General features: G+C 39.5%; 2 protein-coding genes across 12 annotated transcripts in view; both read right to left on the reverse strand.

The window, feature by feature from the left end:
• Window positions 1–21,339, reverse strand: part of AGBL2 (AGBL carboxypeptidase 2) — a 32,518-nt gene extending 11,179 nt beyond the window's left edge. The window contains exons 1-12 of one of the 9 annotated variants that reach the window (XM_019743690.3): window positions 21,161–21,339; window positions 20,491–20,626; window positions 20,182–20,245; window positions 19,006–19,137; window positions 16,540–16,593; window positions 15,620–15,805; window positions 13,463–13,570; window positions 7,910–8,063; window positions 5,651–6,433; window positions 3,939–4,095; window positions 1,722–1,848; window positions 1,012–1,112 (exon numbers count right to left, since the gene is read on the reverse strand). In XM_019743690.3, coding sequence (XP_019599249.3) covers window positions 1,012–1,112; window positions 1,722–1,848; window positions 3,939–4,095; window positions 5,651–6,433; window positions 7,910–8,063; window positions 13,463–13,570; window positions 15,620–15,805; window positions 16,540–16,593; window positions 19,006–19,137; window positions 20,182–20,245; window positions 20,491–20,526 — 1,902 coding nt within the window. In that variant the 5' untranslated portion in view covers window positions 20,527–20,626; window positions 21,161–21,339. Of the gene's footprint in view, window positions 1–1,011; window positions 1,113–1,721; window positions 1,849–3,938; window positions 4,096–5,650; window positions 6,434–7,909; window positions 8,064–13,462; window positions 13,571–15,619; window positions 15,806–16,539; window positions 16,594–19,005; window positions 19,138–20,181; window positions 20,400–20,435 lie in introns of those variants that run through there. The other 8 variants (XM_019743687.3, XM_019743689.3, XM_074336394.2 and 5 more) reach the window with 8 other exon arrangements.
• Window positions 21,340–22,536: 1,197 nt separating this feature from the next.
• Window positions 22,537–25,644, reverse strand: part of FNBP4 (formin binding protein 4) — a 36,371-nt gene continuing 33,263 nt past the window's right edge. For all 3 annotated transcript variants that reach the window (XM_019743645.3, XM_019743646.3, XM_074336398.2), the window contains one exon: window positions 22,537–23,595. In XM_019743645.3, the coding sequence (XP_019599204.3) occupies window positions 23,505–23,595 (91 nt within the window). In that variant the 3' untranslated portion in view covers window positions 22,537–23,504. The remainder of the gene's footprint in view (window positions 23,596–25,644) is intronic.

The raw sequence follows: 25,644 nt of genomic DNA on the forward strand, positions 1-25,644 counted from the left end.
TCATCAAATATTGACTAAGTCTATGCTGAAAGCCACTTTATTGCTGGGGACATAAAGATGAGTAAGCTATTAAGCACATGCGAACGAATAAATTACATGAGCTGTAAGAACAATCAGAATACCAGTGAACATGGCTTTATCCACTTTCCTCTGGCTATAGCCAATAATAAACTTCTTAGGCACTGCAAAGGTCTTATTTATTTGAGTTTCTTGAGTAGTAAGGAAGGAGAAAGAAGTGGGGTTGCTCAGATTTTGGCCTATGGCAAATACAATTTAATAGGCCATGTTGTGGTCAAATTTTCCTTTAAATATTTCTTATTAAACAATTGCATCCAGAGTGGTACAAAGCACGCATTCCCAGGGCTGACATTTCAGAGCGGGTCGGAGAGATGGGTTAGAGACCATGAGTACAGACCCCCTTTTTAAGAAGTTGAGCGATGGATGGAAATGGAAAAAACCTGTGGGAGAAACAAGGCCAAAGGAAACCTCTTTCTGTGATTTAGGACAGAAACAGCTTGAGAACATCTGCAGTTGAGGGGAAGAAGTAAGAAGAGGGGAAAACAGGACAGACAAAGGAGAGGAGGTTATCACTGAGGAAAGATCTCCTGGAGGCCATAGGGGAGGTTGGCAAGCGCACAAAGGGCAGGGTTAAGTTTAGAGAAAAGAAAGGTGAGAGTGTGCAAGTGGCGGGCTTTCTTATTTTCTGATTTTCTGAAACAGGAGCAAGGGAACTAAGCATTGGCTGCCATGGGTAAGCCTAGAAGCGAGGGAGAGGTGTGCTGAGGGAAAGCTGGCATGATGGTCTCTATCTTCTCGGTGAATTTGAGGTCTTCTTACCCTTTGCTGAGAGTGTGCAAGTGGGGGGCTTTCTTATTTTCTCTGATTATAAAAACTTCAGAAAAATATTAAGGAGAAAATAAAGGTCACCTGTAATCCCACTGAGCTGACTTTGGGCCCATGTGAAACTCATCAAAGTAGCATCACCACATTTCTCGAAACACCGTTTTTTACCTTGGTTTGGTCAGGATCACAGAAATCCAGAAGGGTGTCACAGACATGATAACCTAGGGACTTCAGATCCTCAGTGGTAAAGTGAGTGTGTCTTTTACTGCCTGGAAAAAAATTGTGAAGATTTCTTATTAAATCTTAACAAGCAAATAAAAATCTATTTTATGACTATCTCATGAAAAACACCACCTCTGATTCTAGAATATTATGCTTCTGGACAGGGTCTCTCTCCTAGTCTTAGTTTGGCTCAGAAGAAACATTGCCAATGCAAAAGTTTATAGTCTTTTAATTATGGGGTTATAATTACAATGATAAAGTTTTACTTGGTGGTAGGCACTATGCCAAGTGCTTTATACGCACTATCTCATCAAGTAGTACCTATAATTCAGGTACTACTCTTATCAACAGTTAAAGAAAAATGAGGTCTGAGGAGTTAAGTAACTTACCCAGGTTCACACAACTAGTAAACGGAGCTGCAATTCAAACCCAGATCTGCCTGATTCCTGGTCCTCAGTACCCGTTAGGCTGTACTGATGCCCCATCAAGTATTACATTTCACCCTCATAGTTTGGGTTCTCAAATTCAGCATAAGGCACAGGCAAGAACCCCCTCTACATCAATGGTCTCCCCAACATGTGAAGGGGTTTCGTCTCCCCAGTGCCTTGCTTGGCTTGCCCTCGCCGTGCTGGCCTACGAGGTACGAGAGCGCTCACCCAGGGTGGACCCGCCAAAGGTAGCCTCCAGGGTGTAGCTGTTTGGGACGCCCATCCGCCACATCACGACACGTCCTGTTCCTTCTTTGCACTTTTGGATCTTAAAATTACAGCTAGGAAAAGAGAACTAAAGAGAAATCCGTATCTTCTGTGAATCATAAACCGGAAACTGCACGAGTGTCTAAGACACATTAATATGATGCAAGACTGGTTCCCTTGGGGTCTACCTATTACTTCCGAAAGCATGTTCCATAAAATACTAATTCTAAGGGATGTTAACAGGTATTACTGGGAAGTATGAGTTCTGTGGTCGTGTTAGTCAGGGAGATGAAGGGTTAACCAAATTAACCAGGTTTCCTGTGCAGGACCTCTCCGAGTATTTGATATGTTTCTGTGGACTATGACCCTCCCAAGGGGCGTAGATTCTGGTTTTCATTGCCCGTGTACCCTTCCGCCCTTTCCTCAGCCTCCCTGGGGATATTCTGCAGGACTAGGGTTCCTTCAACTCCTGTTTGGGAATGCTGGCTTACTTCGGCATTCAAGGCACTAACCAACCTGTCTAAGACTTATTTTCTACCCCTCCCCAGCTTAAACCCTTGTATCTAGTTGGGTTTATTCTCTATTCTCTATATAATATGATTTCTGTACGCCTCACACCTATAGTCTCTGCCAGGACCTCTCCTGCTTCCTTCTGCCAACATTCTCAGCTCGGGGTTCAATATTCTCTATTGTCTTTCATGACCACCCAACACTCTTCTCTCACTTGGAGTTTATAACACACACATGGCACCTATCCCAACACATCCCAGCCTATCCTGCTGAAAATGTTTCACAGTGGGAGGTATCTTACTACCCAGTGGTCTCTAAATTGTGCTCTGTGGAATCCAGGGGTTCTGCTGAGGAGCCAGGGGCACTGGGGCTGCAGGACTGAGGGAGGAGGCGGGCCGGGAGGACTCCAAGCCCTCTGCCCCCCTCCACTTAGTGCAGTTCTGCTTCTAATGGTTTTAGATACTGGCTTCTGGATGTGATTTCATTTGAAGAAAGAGACCCTTGGCAAAAATAGACAGGAAGATTAAAAAAAGGAAAGGAAAGGAAAGGAAAGGAAAGGAAGGAAGGAAGGAAGGAAGGAAGGGAGGGAGGGAGGGAGGGAGGGAGGGAGGGAGGGAGGAAGGAAGGAAGGAAGGAAGGAAGGGAGGGAGGAAGGAAAGCTTCCCCCCACTTTTTTTTTACAGAGTAGCAGATACAAAATATTTGTTTTATGTATCTTTGTGTGAGAAAATCTGCATTATCATTTAAATATTTTTCTAAAGCCAATCTAATTTCTTCTTTCTAATGACAGCAATGTTTTGTGGATATATTTATGATGCTGAAAACCAACTTCTGGGTAGATGCTCTGTCTATGCCCAACTGTCACAGAGCTGTTCCTCAGCCAACTATTAAAGACGTGAGTTGTTTTCATTAGCCCTTTAATATCTTACAGTTATTTGTGATCTTGTAGCACATAAACTTTTCTGTGGAGACTCATATAACATCAGCACTGTTTGTCCTTCCATAGCTGCTTTCCACTACAGACAGTAGGATTAAAGGTGACATAGGACTCTACTACTAAGTTTGAACTTGTGCAAAACAGCCAGAGCTGTTTTTAAGAATCACCTTATTGAGATATAATCCACATACCATAAAATTCACACATCTGAAGTACACAATTCAATGGTCTAAGTATATTCAGAGTTGTGCAGCCATCACCGCGACCTAAGTTTACAACATTTTCAATACCCCAAAGAAGAAACCCAGTACCCATTAACAGTCAGTCACTCCCCATGCCACCCTGCCCCCACGAGCCCCGGGCAGTCACTAAACTACTTGGTCTCTATAGATTTGCCTCTTCTGAACATTTCATAGAATGGAATCATACAATGTGTGGCCTTTTGTGTCTATTTTCTTTCACTAAGCATCATGTTTTCAAGGTTCATCTGCGTCCTAGTGTTATCAGTAGTTAATTCTCTTTATTGCCAAACGACATTCCATTGTGTGGCTGTACTACATTTTATTTATTTTGTCCGTCGGTTGATGGACACAGTAATTCTTAAAGCCACAACTTTCTAAATTCTTGGATAATGGAAAGAGATACAAAGTGGCAAATCAAATACTAATAGAGGAAGCAGTGAGTTCCCGTCTCCCTTAGTCAATGGACAGAAAATTACCTTACGTGCTCACCTTATCTGGTGCATTTTTGCTTAACATTAAAGGAAAGACTCGCTCATGAAGCCAGTACTTGCGATCGTTGTTATTACAGCCATACAGGAAGATATTATTCTTACGGCTGTGGCCATGAAAATCACAGTACAAGAGAACCTCCCTTTCTTCAAGAAGTCTGTTGGGGGCGGGGGGAGCAAACAAAAGACTCAGTGCACATCCAAATGCATGGGAATAATCAAATACTTTTTGGAGTCTCTTCCTTAAGTATGTCTGTTGATACCTTCCCCCGTAAGAAAACTTCAACCATCAATGGCCTTCAAAGGACCCTCTACCTATCCTCAGCCACTGCTGTAAACATGTCACCAGCACTCCTTGCCCCTGCCAGTCACATGAACTTGAGATGGAAAAGTCCTGATGTGGAAAGGGGTGGTAGGCAGGCCTTGTACACATTGACAAGGAAGCAGAGAAAATCTATTGAAAGAAAACCTACCCTGGTGCAGATCAGTGGGAAAAGGGGGAGAGGCAGAGAGGCTGCCATTACAGGGATGAAAAAGACAGAACCGAAGAAAGGCTTGGTTCCTGACTTTCCGGGGTGAGTTCCTGTAAGGCTCAGCTCTTCTTGGTCTCCTGACCACCCAGGACTCCTATTCAATCTTCCAAACAAGGTCGATTTCCCCACAATAATGTTGTTCGGACAAAGAGGATGGGAACAATAATGCCACACATTTACAATGTGCTGGGTGCTATGCTAACTAAATACATTACACGGATTATCTCATTTCATCCTCACAGTAACCACCCAAGGCAGGTATAATTATCCCCATTCAACAGATGAGAAAGCTGAAGTGCAGACTGTAATCATTTCCAAGGTCACAGACCAGCCAGTAATGAAACCGGTTCTCAGATCCAGGCCTGACTCGCAAACATATGCTGTTCGCCATTTGACTGCCGGTCCAACAGTACTCCCAGCCTTCCACACAGATGTGGTTAGAAGGAATGTGCATTCACATATTCTCATATGCTGGAGTTCCATTTCCAGTGACGTGGAAGCTCCTGTATGCTGGGTGCTATTACATCGTAGCCTTCAACTGCTTTTACACAGGCTGGAGAATGCTAACTGAGTTAGGATTCTTTCCTCATGAGAGGCAATATAAGATGGTAATAAGGAATGCGGACTCTGGAACAAGAGAGCCTGTGTTTAAATATGTATTCACTAGTTACTAGGCTGTATGACTGCAACGTAACAGCCATGTCACTTAACCTTCCTGAGCCTTTATTTCCTCATCATACGCGTGTATACAAAGTGGGGATATTGATTGTGGTACCCCATCGGGTTAATGTGAAGATTAAGTAGGTCCTAAGTGCAAAGCACTGAGAATACTGCCTGTTTCCTCATACAACAAAGTACTGAGCAATGGTTAGGTACTATTAGTATTATTACACAAGTCTTATCATGAAGACCTATGAATTCCTCTGACTTCTAACTTTTTCCATTCGATCATTTCACTTATAAGCGAAATACCTCTAGTTGAAATGTTGCATGTTCAGTTTTAACCCAAAGATAAGACCTAATTTAAAAGTTTGAAAGTGAACAAACCCAAGTGACTGCAAAGAGAATGGTAGAGGCTCTGTCCCCAAAGCCTTCGAAATTCCCACAACATCCTGAGAGACCTCGGCCCCCATTGGACAGAGCTCACAGCATCCAGAGGAAGGTCAATAAAGGGTCTCACCTCTGAATCATGCTCCTGGTGTACCAGATGCAAGGGAAAGAGTCCTTCAGGATGGTTTTATAATGCCTGTTCAAGTCCCTTCCAGCCAATGAACAGCGGTAATTCCCCACAATCACTCCGTCTGGATTTAACATGGGAACCACTTTGAAGACAAAGATGTCTCTGAGGAGCTGGGCATCTGGGGAGTTGCTAAGAATGAAGTCCAGAAAGCCTTTCATGACCCAGGAGCCATTACTTTCTCCAGGGTGGACCCTGGCACTCAGGACCACGGCTTTCTTTGCAGCTGCCTCCTGAGGGGTCTGGGATGGGTTGGTGATGGTGAGCAGGTAGACGGTATTTCCTGCGAGGCTCCTGCATAAAGTTCGGAGTTTGCAGAACTGCGACTGGACGGGGTTGTTTGCCACTGCCAGGAGGTAGCACTGCAAATCAGTGTACGTGTATGGATAGAAGTGTGCAAAGAAGCAAGTGTCCTGGTCGTGTGGAAACTGAACGGTCCACGTGAGACAGTAAAAGGGCTGCAGCCCGTCACCCAGGTGGTTCTTGTAATACTTGATTTCTTTTCCTTCTCTCCTCCAGCCAAGGTTGTGGGTGTCGGCATCCAACTGGGAGTACATGAGTGGCTTCATCCCTAAAGTATAAAGGCTCTTGGGTTTCAGTAGGTTGACAATGGTGAAGCGATAGGTGGCATCTTTTCTGGTGTTCTGAACTCGAAAATAAAACCACTGAGTGTGTTTGTTTGTGTACAGGTCAGTTCGCAAGGTGAGTTCATACTCATAGGTGTCTCTGTAACGGAGAAAAATAGAAGAGTATCTCTGTAAACCTACACGCCCGTCAAAAAACAAATCTGGGGGATTTATAGATGATGTAATACAGAATTGTACACCTGAAATCTATGTAATTTTACTAACAATTGTCACCCCAATAAATTTAATAAACTAAAATTAAAAAAAAAAACAAATCTGGGAAAATACTGTCAAAACAGATCTTATTACAATAGAAAGCCTGCTACATCCAACGTTCATTTTCTAATTTACCTAGTTCTCTGACTCGTCTATTGGACTAACAGGAACTTGGGGAAGGAGAGTCTATTTGGGGTAGGACAGGAAGAGTCTCAAAATTCGCACTGCCTCCTGCACTGGATGTTTGGGAGCGCTGGGAGCTTCTTGGTATCTTTCTAGAGTACCTGCTGGCAGCTTTAACCACGTCACTACACTGCTTTGAAACATACTGAACAGCAGTGAAGCTGGAGCTTTCTGCTGGCTGCTAGTGCATCCTGGACATCGCCAGTGTGGAGACCCCTCAGCCTCCTGCACGATTTTTATCTCTGATCATCAACTGTTTGAAGATGAGGGGCATCTCTGGAATGCACGCACCTTGTTGAAAAGGAGCAGGACTAATTTCCGGAAGAGGAAATATAAATGCTCCAAACACGAAAGCATATCCACTCACATGCATCAGTAAAGAAATACAAATTAAAATAGGATGTCATTTTATCCTCCGTCTCATCAAGAGGCCAACACTGGGCAAGAGGCACTCTCATGCACTGCTTATGGGAACTGAAATCTCGGAGGTCCATGTGGCAAAAACTAGCCATACTTAGTGTTCACACACTTTGACCCAACAATTTTATTTCTAGAATTCATCCCATAAAAACACAAATAGTTAAAAAGATAAATGCATACGGATTTAATTCTGTTAATTTGTTAAACAAAAAATTGTAAACATCTCAATTTCCCATCAGCTGAGGACAGGGTAAAAAAGGCATGGAATAGCTATACAATAGAATAATATGAATTATTAAAAATGAGCTATAACTGTAATACTGCCGTAGAAAAACATCTAAAATTTACTGAGTGGAAAAAGCAATTTGCCAACAGTATGTATCCCATTATCCTAGTTTTAAAAATACATAACTTGTATATATTACAAATATACAGAGAGAGCAAAAAATAATGCATATCCATCAAACTGGATCTGGGAGGTATGATTATAGGACTCAAGTTTTTGTTATATATTTTTATTAATACAAATTTTAAGTGAGCCCTAGTTTCTTTTATAGGCAGAAAAAAACCATTTACATTTTTATTCTGGGGAAAAATATGAGCCACAATTATTCCATTCTTCCCCCTCATCCTCATAACCATTTCCCATCACCTCTCTCTTTTTCGAAAACACACCAGTCTCCTAATGTGATTCCTGGGGACATGTCTCAGTCACTGCAGTCACCATCCCTTTGGGAAAATCTGCCTGGTTACTCACACTCTGACAGCTTTTTGCAGATTCCCACTCTCAAACCTCGATTCAAACAGTAGAGTATTATCATCTGGTCCTTGCAGTGTGACAGCCAGTTCCTTGATATCTCCTCGTTTGCCTCCCACTCTGGAGCTGCTAAAACAGGAACCTTCGGTGGGCACTGCAGATGACAGACATATTGAGGCCACATCCCTCTCAGACTCCATTTGTCCAGCAAACACTCACTGAGTCCCCCTATGTGTTCAGAACTATTCTAGGTTAACAATTGTCCTTGCTGAGAACTTTAATTTTAACCAGTGTATTTATTTCTTTGAAGGCCTGTAAGTGTTTTAGAGCACTTCTTTTTGATGCATGGCTACCCTTGGCGTCTCCGATACTACTTGTACCCATTTCAACCCTAATTTAAAAGAATAGTGGCAAAAATTAACATTCTAAATAAAACATCTGAAAAGATTTGCAATTTTATTCAAAAAGAAAAAAGAAAAACACAACAAACAAACAGCACCTTTTGATTAATTTTAAAAAGATAAAGGTAGGGGAGGCGGCCAGATGGCTCAGTTGGTTAGAGCGCGAGCTCTCAGCAACTAGGTTGCCCGTTCAATTCCCACATGGCATCGTGGGCTGCGCCTCCTGCAACTAAAGATTGAAAACGGTGACTGGACTTGGAGTTGAGCTGCGCCCTCTACCACTAGATTGAAGGACAGCAACTTGACTTGGAGCTTATCGGTCCTGGAAAAAACACACTGTTCCCCAATAAAAATTAAATTAAATAATAAAATAAAAAAAGATAAAGGGGAAAACAAAGTATAATCCATGCAATTTTTTGGTACATCCTTCCTGATTTAAATGTAACAAAAATAGAAGTTTGGGAAGAACTGGCATGAGTGAATTTTCCTAAGAGGGAAATCAAAATATCACAGTAATTAGTGAAAAATTAGAGGTTATGATTAAAATTTTATCTTTAAAATGAGGCTAAAACAAAAAATTATGAAATTTATCTAACAAAATTTAGATTACAATCACAATCTCTTTCTAACCCTTAGAATAATAATAAATTATTTATTATTTTTTTGGTGGGGTTGCAATGTTTTAGACAAATGCAGTGAGAGTGCCGTATAACATTTGTCATTTTTGTAGTTACTTTTGCAAAATTCTTTTAGGGCTTCCTAGTTTTCCCAAGGATTTTTCTTTGTACCACAATATGCTCATCATTGTACCTAAAAGAACCTATTTTGTCATCTTTTGTTAATTTTTTTCTTTGTTAACTGATAAGATTCTCCTTTGTCAGTGGCTTTGCAAGGGATTCAGGCAATTCATTAACATTCATCAATTTCAAAAACATCCTGTGTCTCTTGTTAAGGACATAATTTCATTTTGCAATTAATTTGTACTTTATTTGCATTATATTATTAGATTTTAACAGTATCTAACAATCAGCAAGTAACAGATATCAACAACGATGCTGACCATGAGACAGGATAGATACTAGCATTAAATAGTAGTATGTGTGGGGCCTGATTTCCCTGTTTCCCCCAAAATAAGACCTAGCAGGACAATCAGCTCTAATGTGTCTTTTGGAGCAAAAATTAATATAAGACCCAGTCTTATTTTACTATAAGACCAGGTACAATACAATGTAATGTAATGCAATGTAATACAATATAATACAATATAATATATGTAATATATATAATAAATATAATATAATATAATAAGACTGGATCTTATATTAATTTTTTGCTCCAAAAGACGCATTAGAGCTGATTGTCCGGCTAGGTCTTATTTTTGGGGAAACATGGTATCCAACTAGTCAGTTCATTAGTAAATATAGTACTAGTATGACTTTTGCTCCTATCTGCAAGCATGTCACTGTAAAGCCTTAGATAATAAACACTGGATAATAAGTGAGAGCAAAGGAGAAAGCAAGCATGTAAAGAAGTGAATGAAAAACAAAAAAAGAAGTGAGTGAACGAAAACAAGCACAGAGGAAGTAGAAACAGAAGCACCAGCAAGAGTACATGTAATCCAGTTAAAAGCTGGGCACCCACATGGTTCAGTCTCTTCGTGGAACTACAGTCAGAGAACAGACCAGCAACCATTTCATTAATGGAACAGACCAGCAACCATTTCATTAATACAGAAATTTCAGTATTTTCTTGAGTGTCTCAGGTAAAATTAAAGATGATCCAATTCACAGCCCACAGTAACATTTCTCAAAAAACAAAACCAATCTCATTCCCCCTACTCCCCCAATATTCTCACAGTATGTAGTTGCTCTGGGGCCCCAGAACTGACAAACTCCCAGATTCTCCCTGGAACCCCAAAATTTCAGTTTTCTGTTTCTTTATTCCTCCAATAAGGTGGGCTCAGCTCCCCTTGATGAATCCAAAGGACAAGATCAAGGCAGCTGCCATAATTGTGTGATAACAGTACAAGGACAATTCATAAAAGCTGCTACATCAGTAGAATGAGCTCTCAGTCCCCGGGTTTCCTCTTGGGAAAGATATGCAGAAATACATAAGTGCCAGCAGAACAGAAGAAACAATGTGGATCCACGGTCATCTGGTTTATTGAAAATGACTACAACCAGGTAAAACAGGCTTAGGATCCCAGGAATTTCTTGAGGTGCTAGGAACAGTACATTCTCTATTATTTACTACCCAAGTCTACCCACTTATGGTCTCATACTTTAATGCCTCCCAAACTCCTTCTCAGACATTCCACAAGGTGGAGGTAGGGAGAGTGTGAGTTGCTCCACTTTATCTACTTCATTGCATACAGGTTTTCCCACCATAACATTATTAAACATGGGGATAGCTCATGACCAAGTCAACTGGGAACAGACTGTGTATGCTTGTATCTCACTTGGGCTCTCTGGAACAACTGGCTCATTTTACTCTTCCAGTTGTAGGAATGTTAACATACTGCCTCCTATTTCTGGTTGTTTCTCCAAAAACCTCCCTTTATTTCGCTGATTTAACACATTCTATTTCTACTAACTAAACTTAGTACATATTTGTCTTCCAACAAAATAGATTTCTTTTCTGATAATTATTATTTAGCGGAGATTGATTTTCAAATTATGAGAATTATTTTTCTTGCTTTCTATTTCTTGAATACAGCACTTCCCAACGGCAGAGAACTCATTGAAAAACTCTAATTAGCTCAGGCACACACCTGTGTGTGCAAGGAACATCGGATGATCTTTGGTGATAACAAAGGACGCCCTTGTTGGCAGCTTTGTTACCTCCCCATGTCCCTCCCTGTTACTAACTTGGCATCCTGGCGTTAATCCAAAATTTACTTCCCTTTCCTTGGGAATGTTTGCTTACATTTCTTGGCTCACTGCTCTTTAATATTACCTTTCCTTTCTGTCTTAAATGTTAGTATTATCAGGTGCTCCACATCCTCTCCAGCACTTGTTATTGTCTATATTTTTATTATAGCTATTTTGGTGGGTGTGAAGTACATCCTTGCTTTCCATAAATACACTTTATCAAGTTGAGGGAATTCTCCTCTACTCTTAGTTTTCTCAGTATTCTTAAATGAAAGGCTGGATTTTGTCAAATGCTTCTTCTACACTGAGATGATTGTGTTTTCTATTCCTGTTATTCTATTAATGTGGTGTGTTACACTGATTTTCTTATGTTAAACCACCCTTGCACTCCTGGGACAAATCCCCGTTGGTCATGATGTATAATCTTTTTAATGTGCTGTTGGATTTGGTTTGCTGGTATTTTGCTGAAATATTTTGCGTTTATATTCACAGGGAAAAATTGAAACGACAGTTTTCTTGCGATGTCTGTCTGGCTTTGGGAACAGGGCAATACTGGGTTCACAAAAAAGAATTGGGAAAAGTGTCTTCCTCCTCCTCTGTTTTCAGAGTTTATGAAGAATTAGTACTAGTTCATCTTTAAATGTTTGATACAGTTCAAACAAACCCTGTCAAGCCGTCTAGGCTGGGGATTTCTTTTGGGGAAGACTTTAAATTACTAATTCAATTTGTTATAGCTATTCAGACTTTCAATTTTTTCCTGAATCAGTTTTGGTAATTTGTGTCTTTCTAGCAATTGTTCCTATTCATCTATGTTGTCTAATTTATTGGCATAAAGTTGTTACCAGCATTACCTTGTAATTCTTTTGATTTCCGCAGAGTGATGTTTATATTCCCTTTCTTTCCTGATTTTGATAACTTGTGTCTCCTTTTTCCTTGGTTGGGCTAGCTAAAGTTTTGTCAATTTTGTTGATGTTTGCAAATAACCAACTTTTGGGTTGATATTTCTCTGTTAGTTTTCTGATTTTTATTTCACTGACTTCATTATTATGTGTATTATTTCCTTCCTTCTGCTTGCTTTGGATTTATTTTGCTCTGATTTTTCTAATTTATCAAGGTGGAAGTTTAGGTAACTGATTTGAGATCTTTCTTCCTTTCAAATATAGGCATTTAAAGCCATAAATTTATCTTGCAGTGCTTTAGCTGCGTCCCATTTAATTTTTTTTAAGTTACTGTCCATAAATCAAGCACTTTAAAGACTTTCATCACATTTAAAATTTTAAACAACGAAGAAAGCAGGCGCTTTCCTCTGCGGGAATTGTCCATTTTCATCCCCAGGGTGATGTTTCCCACGAGTGAAAGAAGGCATCACATCATATCTTCCAGGATTTCGCTGACACTTCTCTACATTGGCAAGTATCTCTTTTATATTACAAAACGCTTTCTAGCACCTCAGCCTCTTAAGAGCTCCCCAGGCTTCAGGTGTTTCCATTGTGGGGGAGACGCTTCTGGCCTGCATCCTATAAATTTTGATATGTCGTTTTATTTTCACTCACTTCAAAATATTTTTTAGCTCTCCTTGTGATTTCTTTAACCCATAGGTTACTTAGAAATGTGTTGCTTAACTTCCAAGTATTTGTGGATTTCCCAAATGTCATTCTGTTGTTGATTTCTGATTGAATTTTATTGTGGTCAAAGAATGTATTTTGTATCATTTCAATCCTTTTAAGTAATATCTATTAAATGCTTGCGTTACAACCTAGCACATGGTGTATTCTGGGGAATCTACCATGTGCCCTTGAAAGAATGCGTATTTTGCTGTTGTTGGGCACAGTGTTTTGCACACATTTTTATAAAAGACATGGATTCTATCCCTAGGAAGCCTGCAACTTAATGCAGGAAACCACACAGTAAGTGACAGTCACATGCACACACTATAAAATGACTCACTCAAGTATACACAGGAGATGGAGAAAAGAAGGACAAGTTCCCCAAAGACCCAATGTCTGAATTTCAGGCAGAGGAATAACAAGGGAGAACCTATGAAATGGACTTAGAACTAATAAGAAAAAGGCACTGTCATTTTTTAAAAGATTAAATTTTAAAGCTGATTGGTCATGAATATCAGGACTCCCATTCAGGTTGGTCGGAAAAGACAATTTATCACTAAACTATGGATTTTTAAAATTACGTTTATGATAGAAAATATGTATAACCTTGTCATAATTACTTATTATAACTTTGTCATGAGATTAATTACTCACTGTTCAGTGTAATGACAATACCTGAATCTAATTGATAGACAACTGTGCCTTTTTCTTCTCCTACAATTTCTGGTATCTTTTCATTTCCTGTAGGTTGATAGAAATATTCTGGTTGAGGTGGAACACTCTCTGAAAGAAAACATTTAAAAAGTACAAAATAAGAAATAATATAAAAGGCACTTTATCAGGATTGATATAAACTTATAGTAATTATTATTCAAATGGCTAGTTTTGTTGAATCAAACCTAATTCCCACCCTAAGTTTCCAGTTTGTTTAAAAATTAGGTCTTGCTTCTTTCCATAAAGACTATGGGGAGAATTTTAACAAAAGGCACATACAACAGAAGCATAAACTTTAAATAGAAGACTTAAAAAAAAGCTGGAAAGGTCAATATAGTTGCTGCAACAACGCCTCAAAATTTGGTATTGAGCTTCCTTTCAAAATCAGGGAAATAGGATCAGCTACATACCTTTTATTATCAGAGAGGAACAAGGTTATCCATTGTTTCAGAGGAAGTAAGGCTTTTTCATTGACACTCAATTCTAAAAGATTTCTCATATGGAACTTGGGCAACTTCTCAGTATCATTTTAAGTACAGTAGCCACTGATGAAACCAAGGGCATATAAAGACGCAACTCGGTAAGAGACAACGCCACTTTCTTTTCTTTTCAGGTGATCGGGAGTGATGAGGCTTTGACAATTTGGTTTAAACAGGAAGGTGCTTGCTATTAAATTTCCTTGGAATTTATTAAAAATTGCTTTTTAAAAGATTTAGTGGCTTAGTGGATTACCACTGCAATAACTTGGACATTAAATTTCAGTTTCCCACTAGTTTTTTCCCCTCTTGGAACTGAGTCCAAAATCCTCACAGAAATTCTCTTAGTCTGTTTTATAAAGAGAATAGCAAAATCCCATTGTCTGGCCAGATCAACTTGGGACTTTCATCTAAAAATTTTACAGGAGAGGGACAGATGACCTTAAGACTTTTCAGCTACTGTGCCAACTCAAAATGCTCCTCCACCAACACACACATTTCCAAACACCCAAACAGCAGTTCTGGCCCCAGTTAAGACACTGAGCCCACCTCTTTACTTTCAGCTTCATCACTTGTCTTTCATGCTCGAAGCTCCATGGTTGTCCAAATACGCCATGTTCTTTTTCTGCTTACTCTAACTGGAACACTTTTCTCCTACCGTCTCAGTTGGATCACTCCTAACTCATCCTTCAGATCTCAGCTTGCATGTCAACTCCACTTGGAAACCCTCACGGATCTTCCAGGCTGGGGTTAAGAGTTCCCAAAGGGACCAAGCTCTGTGCAATTGCCTGGTTATATCTTTAACTTCCTCACTAGTGTCTGAGGTATAGATGTCTCCATCTTGTTCATCACTGTTTCTCTAATACCAAGCACTGTACTTAGCTTATGGTAGATGCTTAACAGATATGTACTGAATGAATATTTTAAGAGGGAAGTGAGAAAATAAGAAACAGCCTATTGTTTATCCAGCAGTCTAAAGCAGAGACATAATGCTTGGTAGATGTAAGTGTTCCAGCAATTAGAAAAGTTCCCCACTTTTCAATACAACCTACTTCTGAAAATGCTTCATAAAATGAATGCTAAAGATTGTACCTGAACCAACAGCTCAAAGATAAAACCAGCAATGTCATAAGAAAGTCCCTACCATTCCTATAAAAAACTCCAATGAACTCAAAATGTAATTAAAAACAGTAAAAACAATGTTCTGCCATATATTAGGTTGGTGCAAAAGTAATTGTGGTTTTTGCAATTATTAACTTTTTAAATGGCAATTACTTTTGCATCAACCTAATACAATGTTCGTTAATTGTACCAAGGCTGGTAAAGTACAACTTTTACAAAACTCAACCAAGCATGTTAATACTGAGATGAGCATAATCTAGAAAACAGATCTAGGTGTTAATATATTTTGGCCTCTAGCAAGGTATCCTCCCAGTCCCATGACCTCAGAAACATTCTCGTTTACACATTAGTGTAACTTTTGACTTTGGTGAGTGTATATCAGTTTCCCAGAGCTTGATCCCTTTGGGGTGAGCTAATGGATGTGCAATCTGTCCTGCCTTGCACTTCTGCATGCAGGACTGTGAGGTCTCCTAGCAGTGTCTGTCAGAAAAGCAAGACCATGACACGTGAGTCACATTACCAATATGACGAATGTTTTCCTTGATGACCTCACATTCTATTGGCCATCTTGGAGCCTGCAGTGGCGCGCTACCAGAGAAAAAGCCAAAGAGATCTCGGGGTTCTCGAAGACGTGGGTTTGCTTCACCAAACTCATTATGAAGAAGCTGTCTGCTCTTGAGAAGGTGTGGAGTCAGCATAGAGGAATCTGCCCAAGGGAATGGGAAAGAGTGAACAGCTTCCTTTTTCTCCTCCTGGAACTTTACTGCCCAGCTGTAACAACTGAGTAACATTAGTTAACACAGTATTGAAATATGGGCACAGATGTGTCATCCTAGGACATGTTTTTCCTTCAAGGAGATTTAGCTCAGCTCGGAACTGTAAAATGTTGTTAAAATTCTGCATAGTCTGTTAAATATTTAAATGTAAAGCTTTAAGAGTAAGTTAGAAGAAACTTTTTTGTTTTTTAAATCAGAGCTAATGGGGCTAAGATATTTCAACAATGGATTATAAATGAATAAAAAGTTACATGTGTTTTATTACTTTTGTTTAGAGGCGAGAGGGAACTTTTAATTTGCCCGTTAGCATTTTAGAAAAATGTACATAAAACTTTTAACTACAGTGAGACAATCTACAAATTAAATTTCAAGTTCATAATATAACCATTCAAAGGACAGAGAGACTTATAAAACAGGATGAAAGGGGGTTGCAGAGGAGTAAGAATGGTCAGAAGAGAGAGAAGAAGAGCTCTTGGGAAATAGAGAATGAAAAAAAAAAGGGAGGAAAAGAAAGGAAATGATAGAAAGAATGAAAATGAAAGGGGGAAGGAAAGGCTGACAGTCCTTGGTGTGGTTATTCTCATCTCTGGTGGGGAGAACAGTGGGTGAAGACATGTTCCCATAAAGCAGTTTGAGTTTGCTGGTCCGGAAGGACATGAAATACCTCTACTCATAGCTTCTATCTGTCTGTGCAGAATTGAAGATAGACAGGTAGGCCCTAGAAAGAGGAAGGAGGAGGCACGGTTTGTCTTAGGGATCTTTGTCTTTCGTTTTTCAGTCCTCTTTCCCCACCATTCCCACTTTGGGCCCCAGTATTTCTATCGCTAAATCTTTTCCCCACTGTTTGGGGCGAGGGGAGTGAGGCAATACAGATTTGAAAATATGGTAAAGCTGCTCAGTCTCACTCATAAAGAAATGTAAATCAAAATGACAAGGAGATACCAGGTTTTTACGTAATGGGAGAAACATTTACATGTTTTTACATTCATCCTGGCAAAAGTGTAAGTAAGCAGGTTCTCTCAGAAACCACTGGCAAGAAGGCAAATTGGGGCAGCCATTCTGGAAAGCAGTTTGGCAGTACCTAGCAAGATTTAAAATACACAGACTCTTGATCCAGGAATCCCACTGCTGAGAATTTACCTTATAGATTTTTCTCACAAAAGTTCATCAAGATACATATACCAAGATGCTCATTGCAACACTGTACAAATAACAAAAAAATATGTAAACCACCAAAGCAGCCATCAAAAGGGAAGTTAAAATAATTATGACATATTAATGAGATGGAATACTATAGATTTCCTTAAAAAGAATGAGGTAGATTTTTTTTGTGTGCTCATAGGAAAGGTTCTTTTTTTATTTTTATTACACAAAACTATCAAAGTAAAGACTGTGTATAGGATCCCCTGTGAGCAATTAAAGAGAAAAAAGTATACACACACACAAGGATTTTTTTTTCCTGAAAAGAATAACAACAGCAACTACATGGGGGGAGAGTAGGGAGAGCTTTCAGTTGCCCTTTTGTGTTTTTTTCTACCATTTGAATGTAACTCAATCCTTCTTGCCCTTGTACATTTCCAGTTATAAAAAACATACATAATAAAATGCTTTGCTACTATAAAGATAAAAAATATTTTTTTCACTCCAATGGTCAAAACAGGAAAATAATGATCAATTACATTCTAAAACTCATTCACATGGTTGTGTTAGTTCTACAAGCTGATTTTGCACTTTTTTTTTTTTTTTATTACATTAAGACTGGCAATTGTTTCTTATAATGTTATTTTAAATGTCAGCAAACAGGGCAGGAGGAAACTAATGGGGGAGTGGTCAGCTGGAGCCTGAGCCATCCCACCCAGACCAGCGGTGTTCTTTATTCAACCTTTGCCTTTCTACTCCCTGCCAGGAGGTCTGGGACACAGAATGAGACGAGCCTTCCTGGCACTGGGGTGAGCAAACATGTAAGATACATAACAGAAAATGGAATTGCTACATCAAGGGTTAAGTATTGTTTTAAATTTCCTAGGTATTGCCAAATTGCCTTCCTAAAATAGTCGACCTATTCACATTTCTAACAGCAGTGTACGAGAGTCTTCCCCCACATACACTCACCTATACTAGGTACAGTTAAGACATTCTTTTTGCCCAGATCTCATAATTTAAAAAATGGTACCTTGACATTTTGATTTGTATCTTTAATTAGTGGTGAAACTGAGCATCTTGTCATAAAGCTTATTGACTGTCTGTGTTTGTTTTTCTATTAACTGCTTGCTCATGTCTTTTGCCCATTTTTCTATTTGGTCATCTTTTACGTATTGATTTGTAAGAGCTGTTATGGTAAGGAAATTAATCCTTTGATGTATTTGTCACAAATATATTTATTTTCAGTTTGTTATTGTTTCTTTATTGATGGTACATTTTTCAATACAGAAGTTTAAATTTTTGCTGTAAAAATTACCAATGTTATATTTTATGACTTTTGGGTCTTTGTCATTCAAAAGTTTTAACTAGGAAAGGGACACAATCAGATTTGCAAATAAAAAAACAATTGCTGTGTGGTAAATGCACTGGAAAGGGGCATCATGGAATAAGAGAGGAAACCAGCAGACAGATTATGAGGCTGTTTCAATAATGAGGAAAGACGGTAGAATGGACTGGGGATGGGGAAGATGTGGAGCAAAGAGAAATTGATGTTTGGTCAAATATGTAGCTATTGAGGGAGAAATTCAACTGCATTCCTGCTGTTAGACTCTAGAAGAAACCTGTGGAATCCCTGTGAAAAATCACTTTTGCTTAAGCTAGCTGGAATTGGTTTCCATCACTCTTATGCAGAGCCTTAACAAATATGTCTATCAAAACTGAGTGAAAAGTCAATGTTTTACTCTTGACTAAAGAGTCTTAACAAATTTTCCAACAATTGGGAGGAAGATAATCCAGCATGTACAGTATTTTAATTTAAGCCTACAATCCAAAGTAGATCTAGGGAGAACATTTTTTGAGTGATGCCAGAAATAGTAGCCAAGTCTGCTCCTCTGGCTTCTCTTACATCAGGCCATGTTCTCCTGAAACCTGGAGCAGTTGCTCAAGGCAGTGAGGGCTCTGGGGCTCATACACACTGATTATTACTCACACAGAAGCTTCTTCTTTTGCAGGGGATCTGGTATCAAATCTCTTTCCCCCAAAGAGCCATTCAAGACCAGTCGGGGATTATTCTTCCAAGCTTGCTGGTGTGTAGCAGAGTCTGGTAAACTGTCTCTCTCAGCTAAGAACAGGAAGCTTAATTAAAAGGTGCTGGAAGGCTAGTTCATCACCTCTCACATCTAAGTCAATACCAAAACCACTGCTACCAAACCCCCCCCACCACAGGCCTTTACAATGAATACATCCCATTTTCCAGAGGGCTTTCACATTCCAATTTACTTGGGTTAGACATTATTTTCTCCGTTTTACAGTGAGAAGACTTGAGAAGCAGCATAGTATAGCAGCATGGAAGCTACAAGAGCAGCCAAGAGAGCCACAGCCAAGTGAAGGCTGGTACTCGGAGTGGGAGGGGAGCCCTGATGCCCACAGCTGCTTTGTCCTGAGGGCTCTGCTGACTCTGGCAAACTGGAAATTCAACTTTCAACAAATTAGTAATCACTTAAAAAATGAACTAGTTAATAAGAAAGTTTTACAAGATAGTTAGAAATAAAATCAATATAAAAATTTTATTTCTAAATACCAGGAACAAAGTTAGAAAACCAAAATTTATAAAGATGCCATTTATAATAGCATAAAAATATGAAGTTCTATGAAAAAAGGTATGAACCTTTATTGGGTGACATTAAGGAAGACCTAAATAAAATGGAGAATTACACTATATTCATAGATTGGAAAACTCAGTATTGGCAAATTCACAGTTTTTGTGAATTTAAATTCTATAGATTCAATGCAATCTCAATAATTTTTTTAAACATCACAAGCCAATTCTAAAATTATACAAAAAGGCAAGAATAGCCAAGACACTTTTGAAGAACAAGATTGGAGGACATCTAGTCTTTCCTGATAGCAAGACTATTTTCATGCCATATAGCATAATTAACAAAGGGTGGTACTCGTGTTAGTGCAAGGATAGACAAAAAGACCCTTGTATCTATGTACACTCAACAGAGGTGACATAGCAGATCAATGGGGAAAGGAAGTACCTTTCACTAATGGTGCTGGAAAAATTCATCATTAGTTTATCCAAGCATAACTCCCCCAGTTAATCAAACAATTTACTTCACGAACCCAGGAAAGGTGATGCTAATAATAATGAGCTATTTACCTTTAAAGTAGCCATAGTACTGGAGGTGATGGTACATAAAGTCTTCATAGGGATCAGGAAGAGTCTGTGAAAGGAAAGCCATCTGGGTCAGGAAAGTCCTTTCAAATAATACTGAACTCTTAATAAAAGATACACAGCATTGCTGCAGAGGACAGTGCACCTGTAAACAAATCAAGTGAAAGACATTCATGCGAATTATTCTATCCGAGGGATCAAGATCTCCAGCTAGAAAAAAAGCTGCCACCAGAATATACCTTCTGATTTAGTATTGGACTTCTGTGGAGTTCCTGGAGTGGGGTGTGTACCCACCTCCTGCTTCAGCTCTGTTTCCAATACTGGGAACATGTTACTTCTGTATGGTACACTGACAACCAGTCCGTGACACGTGCATCCAGCCACACCCCCTGCCCGATTTCCAAGAGGGCAGCTGATTACACAGAAGCTGCTAAAAAACCAGAACAGGACTAGTGAAAAAACTGCCGATATTCACTACTCCCTCCCTCCACTTCGGCAGCTCCCACGTTTCTTTAGGAAATCCTGCCACATCGCTCCGTTTTCTCGGCCAACTCAGCCTCTCCTCTGCAAACAAGGTCCCGCCTGGCGGTTCCCACTATGAGGCCCGGAGGTGCACCTGAGGAATCAGGAAGGCCAGCACGTCTACCAGCCTCCTCCTCCTGAGGCGCCAGGAGCCTTGCAGGCCCCATGCTTCCCTCTCCCTGAAGAGGGAGATGCCCACCACCAGGACGCCGCAGGAAAGTGAAAAAAAACGGGGACGGAGGGATCTGGCGAGTTGTCTCAGGGTAGATGAAAAATAAATGTCAGGGGCCCGGACAGTGGGCTCTGAAAACCAAATTCAGGGGTTCAGGGCTTCCTGGTCTGGGAAAACGTAGCGAAGGGAAGTTTCCGGAAAGGTAGGAGAGGGATGCAGATTTCCTAGAAGGGAAGAAAGGACACGACTGCCTCCGTGCTCCGGTCCGACCCAGGCAGCAGGTGCGGGTGCAGCGTCTACAGGAGCAGAAAAGCCTGAACACGGCGGGAGGCCGTAACACAGCAGGTACAGAAGCCCAGCAGCACACGGGGCAGAAAACAGGGACACCGCCGCATCACGGCTCCATGGTTTCCAGCTAGGGTCCCGGTAGCCTAGCAACTGCGAAACGGAAGGGGGAAGGCGGGGCGGCTGAGAGCTTCCGGGGGGCGAGGCCCCGCCCCCAAGGAGAGGGTGGGGAACCCGGGAAAAGTTGACGAGTAGCGTAGTCGCGGCACCGGCTGATTCAGACTCCTTCCTCCTTTCATACAGTATTGCAGACTAACTTCTGGGGAATCAAAATTGGGTTGATGAGTACAAAGGCAGTAGTCTTCAACATATTCCAAACTTCTTTGCTGGTCCTTAGCTTTGGGTAACTGTGAAGTATTGCTGCAAGGGTGCTGCTCTCCTTTCACCTTGTATAGCTAGAACTGAAAAATGACTTTCTACATTGCAAAAATACAAGAAACAAAGTATGTTAAAACCACATATTTTGACTACTAAACTATCAGATTAAAAGAAAAAAAGCTCCAATCTGGTAGGACAGTGACAAAGGCAGTGGTGCTCTGTAGAAATTCCTACAAGTCTGGAATACTGTTAAAGCTTCTGCTTTTACAGCTAATTGATGGCCTCTTACTTCCAGATATTTGCTCTATGCAATTACAATAAAAACTACTGTGTTTCCCTGAAAATGAGACCTAACCAGAAAATAAGCCCTAGCATGATTTTTCAGGACGACATCCCCTGAAGATAAGCCCTAATGTGTCTTTTGGAGCAAAAATTAATGTAAGACCTGGTCTTATTTTCAGGGAAACAAGGTATATACAAAATGGTCACCCCAATATTTGCATAATGGTAAGTAAAATCCAACACACTGGTTTGGCAAAAATTTTAAATTATATGCATATAAATATACTGGAATAAAATTCAAACTATTGTCATCTTTGGTTAACTTTATATGACTATAACCATATATATTTTACTTTTATAATCAGAGGGGAAAAATACACTTTTTCAAAATGTTAACCACATTATTAACAGGATTTCAGTAGGTCAACATTAGCTAATATTAGAGTATGAACTCCAAATTTAAGTCACACAGTTCCTTCTAGGACTAGAAGCATTTTTCTAACCCTCCCCTCCCCCCAGGCCCCTCACCACCATCCCCAGACACAAGAGTCTGCTGCTTGCTCTTCCTTTTCTCAGAGCTGTTAATGTTTGCACATGACTTATACCACACCCTACGTGATTAGAAAAAACAATGAACTGACTTCAAAGTCTTGGTTACATAATCACTGAGTAACAGGTTTAGAAGAGCAAAAAGATAACCATTCAGAAGTATAAAAAAAGCTTTATTAATGCATATATACAAATTTACAAGGTCAGAAACTGGAGAAATACAAACAGCTTTAAAACAATTTGCCTTTTCTTCAGTTTAAAGTGACTTTTACCTGATTGTGATACAACAGAAAGTACAGAACAGTAAACTGCTTTTTAAATACTGGAATTTTAAGGAAAATACGTTCACGTAAAAGGGAGCTGAGTTTCGGAATAAGGTAAGACAATGGAGACACATCAATACATACAGTGGCTCTTGTTATATTTACTGCCACAGATGTTGAGGGGGAAATTCTCAAAATCAAAGACATGAACACCTGCTGCTGCTTGTATTGGAATTTAAATATTTCACTGAGTGTATGAAATGAATGAGCTATCAGTTCTAGAATCCGTGAGAAAGAACACGCTAAAGAGTGTGGCCATCTGTCAGCACAAGGTTAAGGACTTGATACACCTCAGCTTCAGGGGTGGCAGTCTAGGGGAAGAGGTCAGAGATTCTGATAATCCCACTTAAGCAAGGTAGAACACAGAGCTGCCTTCTTAATTGCACTTGTTCTGAAGTAGAAGTTAGAGGGAGAGCGTGCCACACTAGGGACTAAGTGAGCCTCTATTATGCAGGAAGACCCTTCACTTTTTGTCAGTGAGTCCTCTACAGAGGTGTCATACTCATGAGCCACATTGACGAGGTTAATGTACCTGACATGCTGAATTTGCCAGTGGGAAAAATCAAGGCAGCCAGGTCAAAGTATTCAGTCACCTCACCCTTCAGCAAAACAGAAAAAATTACGTTTCACAAATGTGAAAACTTTTTATGTGTATGCTCGTCAGGAAATTTATATGGTCTCCCTCATAACATTTATAGTTTATTGACAACAGTAAAACTGGTTAAGACTCTGAACTGAATACACAGACACAAAAATCAATAATAAAAATAAAAAATTTTTTTTTCCTTTTTAAAAAACTATGTGTTTGGAGCCATTTTCCTTCGTTTCAGTCTTGCTCGCCAATCCTCAGGAAGAGCTTCAAAATTAGCATTTCTTTCTGCCATGCCACTGTGAAAACAACACAAAGATTACTTCACTGGAAAGAAAAAAAATAAAACTGTTCATTTCCTAGCAAATAAATACTTTAACTGAAACAAAAAATCTGATACATCACATCTAGGTTCATGAAAATGCTTCAGGTTTCTCAGTTAAGTACCAGCATATTCTTCATCAAATTTCTTCTGATGCATCAACCCAACACACACCACACTTTATATAGTTTTAGATACATGTAATTTTATATACATGTGCATATTTATTTTTACATTATCTTCAGTAATCATTAAGGCCACACTGAAGGAATAAAATATGTTCTTGCAAAAGTTTTTCTTGGCCCCTAGGAGTTATGATTCTTTAAGGAAGATATATTTAACCTTCAATATACCATCAGGGACCTTTGGACCTAACGTTTTTAAGATTCTTTTAACCAGTTCTATTCGTAAGACTTGCTGTCTCATGGCATATTCAATCATTTTAAAAATAGATTAAAACAGATTCTATCTTGCAATTACTAGAATGGCTGCACTGGACTCTTCCATAAATCTAAAATAATCTAAGATAAATTATAAGATCTTTGTGATTTCCCCCTATCATCTTGAAATAGTTTCCGATTAATTTTATCACTGTAAGAATTAATCATTATTAAATTCCCATCAATATTAAAAAAGACTAAAGTAATAAAAAACTGAGAAATAATGGAATCACGTATAAGGATGATGCAAGATTAATTTTCTCAAATTTAAGATGGATGAGTGAATATTGTCTAAGGACAAAGAAAGAAGATAGTATTCTCACTCAAAAAGAACAACGGTAGCTCAGGCGGTTGGAGCTCTGTGCTCCTAAGGCCAAAGGCTGCCAGTTTGATTCCCACATGGGCCAGTGCCAGATGGCTCAGTTGGATGGAGCACAGGCTCTTAGCCACAAGGTTGCCAGTTCGACTCCTTCACTCCCGCAAGGGATGGTGGGCTCCACCCCCTGCAACTAAGATTGAACACGGCACCTTGAGCCAAGCTGCAGCTGAGCTCCTGGATGGCTCAGTTGGTTGGAGCGCGTCCTCTCAACCACAAGGTTGCCAGTTCGACTCCCGTAAAGGATGGTGGGCTGTGGCCCCTGCAACTAACAATGGCAACTGGACCTGGAGCTGACCTGCGACCTCTACAACTAAGATTGAAAGGACAACAACTTGACTTGGAAAAAAGTCCTGGAAGTACACACTGTTCCCAATAAAGTCCTGTTCCCCTTCCCCCAATAAAATCTTAAAAAAAATATATATATATATATATATATATTTAATAAAAGAACAACTTCATCACCCAGTATTGTGTAACAAGAACCTGAAGTACCTCATTTTCCTAAAAAGATGTGACAGGAATATTTCAGGTTTGATGATAATGTATGACAAAATTTATTTGATAGGGTTCAGAAGTGGACAAATGATGAAAGCAGGTGTGTAGTAACTGGAGAGAAATAGATGTTTTAGGGGGGAAAAAATCACTGGAACGACCATTTTTGGTCATGTGTGTATATAAATGACCATTTATGCATCTAAAAATGAAAACGTTTTGAATTACGAAGCAAAAATGGCTATCCTCTCCCAAATGTTTTCATAAGTACTGCATTTATGGATGTTACAAGCGCAAGAGCCAGAAGTAATAAGCTGGAACCTATCAGAGGTGGGTTTGAAATCTGGCATCACTATGTATGAGGTGAGTATGTTCCAAGTTATGCATGACAACTGAGCAATTAGTTGCATTAGAAGAAATGTTGCTCATTTCCACATATGTACTTTCAAAACCAGGAAAACAAAGACTAAAAATTTGAGTTAGCTATGTTTAAATTCTTATTTAAATTTCTAATGAAACTTTCTCCCCTCCTATTTGTACTTCTGTAAATTTATGTAAAGTCAATTTTAAAAATACATAAAAGGGTCTATTGGATCTAGATGGTACATGGAGATGACGATTTTTGCAGGTATGCTAAGTGTTAAGACAGCACTTTGTCTAAGATGAACAACCATGGGAGAAAGTATTACAACTCTGATAGTTCTGATTTTGTAAA

Source organism: Rhinolophus sinicus, chromosome 14, assembly GCF_057876585.1.
Source record: "Rhinolophus sinicus isolate RSI-liver-muscle chromosome 14, RSI-T2T, whole genome shotgun sequence".
Lineage (NCBI taxonomy): Eukaryota > Metazoa > Chordata > Mammalia > Chiroptera > Rhinolophidae > Rhinolophus > Rhinolophus sinicus.